Raw genomic sequence first — 6,032 nt, forward strand, 5'->3', positions numbered from 1 at the left:
GAAGTTCCAAACTTTCCCACATTTTCCTGTCTTCTTCTGAACCCTCCAAACTGTTCCAACCTCTGTCTGTTACCCAGTTCCAAAGTTGCTTCCACCTTTTCAGGTGTCCTTATAGCAGCACCTCACTCCTGGTACCAATTTACTGTTAGTCCATTTTCACACTGTTATGAAGAAATACCTGAGACTGGGTAATTTATAAAGGAATTAACTCGCAGTTCCACATGGCTGGGAAAGCCTCAGGAAACTTACAATCATGGCAGAAGGAGAAGCAAACATGTCCTTCTTCACATGGTGGCAGCAGAGAAGTGCTGAGCAAAGGGGGAACAGCCCCTTATAAAACCATCAGATCTTGTGAGAACTCAGTCACTATCATAACAGCATGAGGATAACCACCCCCATGATTCAATTACCCCCCACCAGGTCCCTCCCACGACATGTGGAGATTATGGGAGCTATAATTCAAGATGAGATTTGGGTGGGGATACAGCCAAACCATATCAGTCAGGCTGGTCTGAAACTCCTGAGCTCAATTGATCCTCCTGCCTCAGCCTTCCAAACTGCTGGGATTATAGGTGTGAGCCACTATGCCTGGCCCATTTTGTCCTAACAGCTGAATTTCTCTGCCTTTTCTTGCATCTAGTAATCTTTAATTTTGTGGTCATTGTGCATTTTAAAAATTGTAGATGATTGGGTGTGGTGGCTCACACCTGTAATCCCAGCACTTTGGGAGGCTGAGGCAGGAGGATCACTTGAGGTCAGGAGTTAGAGACCAGCCTGGGCAACATAGCAAGACTCCATCTCCACAAAAAATACAAAATTAGCCAGGCATGGTAGTGTATGCCTGTAGTCTCAGCTACTCAAGAGGCTGAGGTGGGAGGATTTCTTGAGCCCAGGAGGTTGAGGCCTCAGTGAGCCATGGTCACACCACTGCACTCCAGCCTGGGTGACGGTGAGACCCCAAGTCAAAAAAACAAAACAAACGGTAGAGACTGTAGTTTATTATCTTTTCCTCTAAAGATAAGAGAGGTAAGGTAAGGCACTGATCACCGTAAACAATCAGGGCTTTAGTGTTATGAACGCAACCCAGCTCTTGTTCATCACTGTGCCTCAGGTGTTTCCCTCCTGCACTTTTGCTGGAGAGCCTGTTTGGTCTATCTCCTCAGACTAGAAAAACTGCTTGAGATTCAGTCCTCCCCTTCATGGGTTTTGAGCTGAGCTCTTTAGCCTTCTTTCTCATGACTGTGGCAAGCCCATTCTCTTATTTGGACTGTTTCCAAAGCAGAGAGACTGCCTTTCTGGCCCAGTTCCCTAACCTCCCACACGACCACAAACTTAGCAAATGTCCGGTGGACAAAACTAATCATGTGCTTGAAGCTCTTCTAGTTTCTAAGTCAGCCCTATATAACTTCCAAAAGCCCTTCTGGATCTGTTCCTCTTGTAAAGTCTATCAGCCTAGACCATGCCCCATCCTCAGCTCACAATGAAAATCAGCAAGTGCCCCCAGATGAGATAACGGTCAGCAATTGTCAACTCCCCTAGAAAAAGCACTTCACTTTCTGGAACTTTAATTCATCTAGAACTCATTGTTTCTGCAGCTTGGCAATATCTTTAAACTTTTTTCAACTTATCTCCCCATCCCCCACCCCCCGCCGCCCCCACAACTTGTTGCAGCATGATTGCTGGCCTGGCAATACCAACTACAATATACATGGAAATGAGGGTCTGTTCTTATTCAACATTTAAATCCAAGACAAAACTGAGAAGATACTAAATTACCACATAAGATATTCCCTCCTCCCTTCCACTGGGTGAGGTGTAGAGGGATGAAAGACATCGTAGAGGAGCACAGATTGGCTGCATGGAGCCACACGGAATGTGTATCAGTGGCTGATGTTGCTATACTTCTTGTTTTCCATGAGTTTTAAGTAAACAAACTCCTTATGATTTTGCTTTTTCATCTATAAAATATCAGAAGGTATGTCTGATCGGTGGAGGTGGGACTGTCATTGTCTTCCCTCTTAATAGTGTTACCACGAGAATCAGTGGAATTCATCAATGTAATGCTTTTATAAAATGAAAAGCCTTTACTTTCATAACAAATCAATATTAAGAGATACTCACCACAGTGCATTTTGTGAGCTGGTGATAGGGAATACGGAAAAAAGAGGAAAACAGAAAATAGTTATCCAATAGCAATCACCAGTATCAGAATTTATATTTGGTTTCCGGAGGTTTGGGTTTTCGTCAGTTTGTTCTTATTACCCATGGGACCTTGAGTTACTCACTAAAGTGTTTTCACATATGTAAAATATGGTACCTTCCAATTTAGGTCACAGGATTTGTGAGGATGAAGTGTAAAAGCAAGATGATATTTTAGCTCTCATTAGAAAATCACTCTCCAGGTTAAAATCGTAAGAGATACTTTCTCAAAGTTGTAGAATATATTCTTCTAACAATGAGATCAAACAGACAACCACATGGAAAATAGAGTATGTGTAGACATGTCAAAGTAGGATGATGTGTGCAGAACAGAAAGTAGCAGAATAGTGTAATATATTGAAAATAAAACTGAATAGCAAAATAAGGAGGGATAAAGAAAACTATATAAAAGACATTGTAAATAATCCTTCTTGGTAGTTTCTTGAAATTTGAGAGTATAATCAGAGGCTTTAAAAATCAATAATTTTTGTTCCAAATATAACTATTAATAGAGGGTGTAGTTTCTTCCTAGCTTTTTTTTGTGTGTTTCTCTCCACATGTGAGAATAAACACATAGATAGAAAGGTAATATAAATATATACATATGTATCTAACTTTTTACTAATAAAAAATTTGCCTATATTCCTACAACCCAGAGACACTGAACTCATAATGGTGCATAAGGCATATCCTTTTTTTTTTTTTTTTTTTTTTGAGATGGAACGTCACTCTGTTGCCCAGGCTAGAGTGCAGTGGTGCGATCTCAGCTCACTGCAACCTCCGCCTCCTGGGTTCAAGGGATTCTGCTGCCTCAGCCTCCTGAGTAGGTGGGATTACAGGCCAGCGATGCCACGCCTGGCTAATTTTTGTATTTTTAGTAGAGATGGGGTTTCACCATGTTGGCCAGGTTCGTCTCCAACTCCTGACCTCAGGTGATCCGCCCGCTTCGGCCTCCCAAAGTGCTAGGATTGCAGGCGTGAGCCACCACGCCCAGCCATATCCTTCTTATATATGCCATTTTACAACACAAATCACAAAGTAGTTTTATAGTCTTAGTTTACTATGAACATTTTCCACACTCCTTAAAATATGAATACATTAATGGAAGCATGATTCCAATTTATGAATATTATCAACTCAATCACCTATTACTGGATATTCAAGTTGCTTATTTTTATTTCAATTAATACTGCTCTTATAGGATCTTTTCACCATAATTACTTTTTTTAAGACAGAATAATAAATTTTCACTTTTCAAAGAAAAGTATCCCAGAAGAGTATAACCTTTCTCCATAAGATGCTTCCACTTTTGTACTGATGATAGATAAAATACATGTGCAAGGTCTATTTGGGAATCCTGCTGGCTCATGTGCTCTCAAACTAATCTATTTAGGGATTATCTATTTACAGATAATCTTGGAGATTGGCCTAGTAAGGATTAATATGTTTTTCCTCTGTCCTCCTGATTATAAAATATACTTTCAGAAGCTTTTAAACCTATTCTACAGAGAATATGTGTATAATTTATAATTGAGTGCTTGACTGTAACCCCTGCGATCTTTTCTATAAAACGGATGATGACATATCTGAGACATGACTTTCCTTATATTATACAGGAAAGCTGGGTTATCAAATTTATTAAATTGATGTTTCCTGAATGTAAGTGCTCTGATATGACACCTCACTTCTTTCCAAAGGCATTCCAGTGTTTGCTAGCTTCATGGTTTCAACCCTTCATAAATTATTTGATGTACAATGTACTAAAACTCACTTATTGAGTAAGGAATTTATTATTTATTGGGCGGTCACAGTGGCTCACACCTGTAATCCTAGCACTCTGAGAGGCTGAGGTGGGCAGATCACTTGAGCCCAGGAGTTCCGGACTAGCTTGGGCAACATGGCAAAATCCCATCTAAAAAAAATACAAAAATTAGCTGGGTGTGGTGGCGGGTGCCTGTAGTCCCCACTACTCGGGAGGCTGAGGTGGGAGGATAATTTGAGCCTGGGAAGTTGAAGCTCTGGTGAGCTGTGATCATGCCACTGCATCCCAGCCTAAGTGACAGAGCGATAACCTGTCTCAAAAATAAATAAATAAATAGTTTATCATTTATTGAATGATTTGAGTAACTTTTGAGTTTTCTTACATCAACCGAAGGCAAAATGATATGAGGGCTTTTTAAGTATGTGTTAGACTTACATGATTACACTCAATTAATTCTTTAATGCACAATATGACAAGGTACAGTAGTCCTCCCTTATCCTTGGGGGATATGTTCCAAGATCCCTAGTGGATGCCTGAAACTGTGAATAGTACCGAACCTGATTGCTGTCAGAACCCATTTCTATTCACGCCTTCCATCCGCAAATTTAATGTCTTTTTCATCTTAGCACTTATGATGCACTGTGGCCTAACTTTTGCAGTTTGAGATGTGACAACAAAACTAGCACAAGTTTCTTTTTCCTTCTTCACAATTTCTTGGATAGAAGATTCATTCTTACTGTAAATCTTAACAACCTCAGCATACTTTTTTTTTCTTTATTAAGTCAAGAACTTTAACCATTTCACTTTAAGGAAGCACTTTGTAACTTATTTTTGGTGTATGCAAATTGCCAACATCACTACTCTTGCACTTTGGGGTCATTATACAATAAGGGTAGCTTTAATGCAAGCACTGCAATCCCATGACAGTCAATCTGACAACTGAGACAGCTAAGGGACTAGTGGGCGGGTAGCATATACAGCATGGATATAATACCGGACAAAAGGATGATTCGAGCTGGGTGCAGTGGCCCACGCCTGTAATCCCAGCACTTTGGGAGGCTGAGGCAGGTGGATCACTTGAGGTCAGGAGTTCAAGACCAGGCTGGCCAACATGGTGAAACCCTGTCTCTACTAAAAATACAAATTATCTGGGTATGGTGGCATGTGCCTCTAATCCCAGCTATTTGGGAGGTTGAGGCAGGAGAATCGGTTGAACCCAAGAGGCGGAGGGTGCAGTGAGCCAAGATTGTGCCACTGCACTCCAGTTTGGATGACAGAGCAAGACTCTGTTTCAAAAAAAAAAAAAAAAAAAAAAAAAGATTCACTGATTTGCATCCTTAGCAGGAAAGAGCAGGACAGTGTAAAATTTCATCACACTACTCACAATAGCATGCAACTTATGCATTTATGTTCTGTGACATACAATGAGAGTTGATTTAACACTAAAAGATTTCCCACATTTATTACATTCATAAGGTTTCTCCCATATGAATTATCTGATGTTTAATGAGAGTTGACTTCCTACTGAAGGCTTTCTCACAGACACTGCATTTATAGGGTCTCTCTCCATATGAATTTTCTTATGTTTAGTAAGTGGTGCCTTCTGGATAAAGGTTTCTCCACATTCACTGCATTCATAGGGCTTCTCCTCTGTGTGAGTTCTCTGGTGTGCTATGAGGGTTGACTTCTGGCTGAAGGCTTTTGCACATTCACAGCATTCATAAGGTTTCTCTCCGGTGTGAGTTCTTTGATGTACAACTAAGTTTGCTTTCTGGATAAACACTTTTCCACATTCAGTACATTTGTAGAGTTTCTCCCCAGTTTGACTTCTCTGACTTTTTCTAAAGGCTTGCTTTTGGTGGACGGCTTTCCCTCGTTGATTAGGGTCAAAAAATCTCTCTGCAGGTTGAGCTTTATGAAGATTATAATGGAGGCATACTTTCCAATATGCCTTACATCCCATCCATCATCTTTCTTTCTTACATAGCTTCTATTTTGACTAAGAAAGTTTAAATTATGTTTTGAATGCCTTTTCCCATGAATAATATTTAGGGAGTCTTTGTCTTACAGA

The 6,032-nt window shown here is 40.3% G+C and overlaps 1 protein-coding gene across 1 annotated transcript; it reads right to left on the minus strand.

The window, feature by feature from the left end:
- Positions 1-5,418: 5,418 nt before the first annotated feature.
- On the minus strand, positions 5,419-5,974 carry LOC116811626 (zinc finger protein 674-like). The gene has a single exon (XM_058441600.1). It carries the CDS (start codon positions 5,922-5,924, stop codon positions 5,454-5,456), a length of 471 nt encoding a protein of 156 aa, XP_058297583.1. The 5' UTR covers positions 5,925-5,974; the 3' UTR covers positions 5,419-5,453.
- Between the last annotated feature and the right edge of the window lie 58 nt (positions 5,975-6,032).

This window comes from Hylobates moloch, unplaced genomic scaffold (genome assembly GCF_009828535.3).
Source record: "Hylobates moloch isolate HMO894 unplaced genomic scaffold, HMol_V3 SCAFFOLD_7, whole genome shotgun sequence".
In the NCBI taxonomy this organism is placed as follows: domain Eukaryota; kingdom Metazoa; phylum Chordata; class Mammalia; order Primates; family Hylobatidae; genus Hylobates; species Hylobates moloch.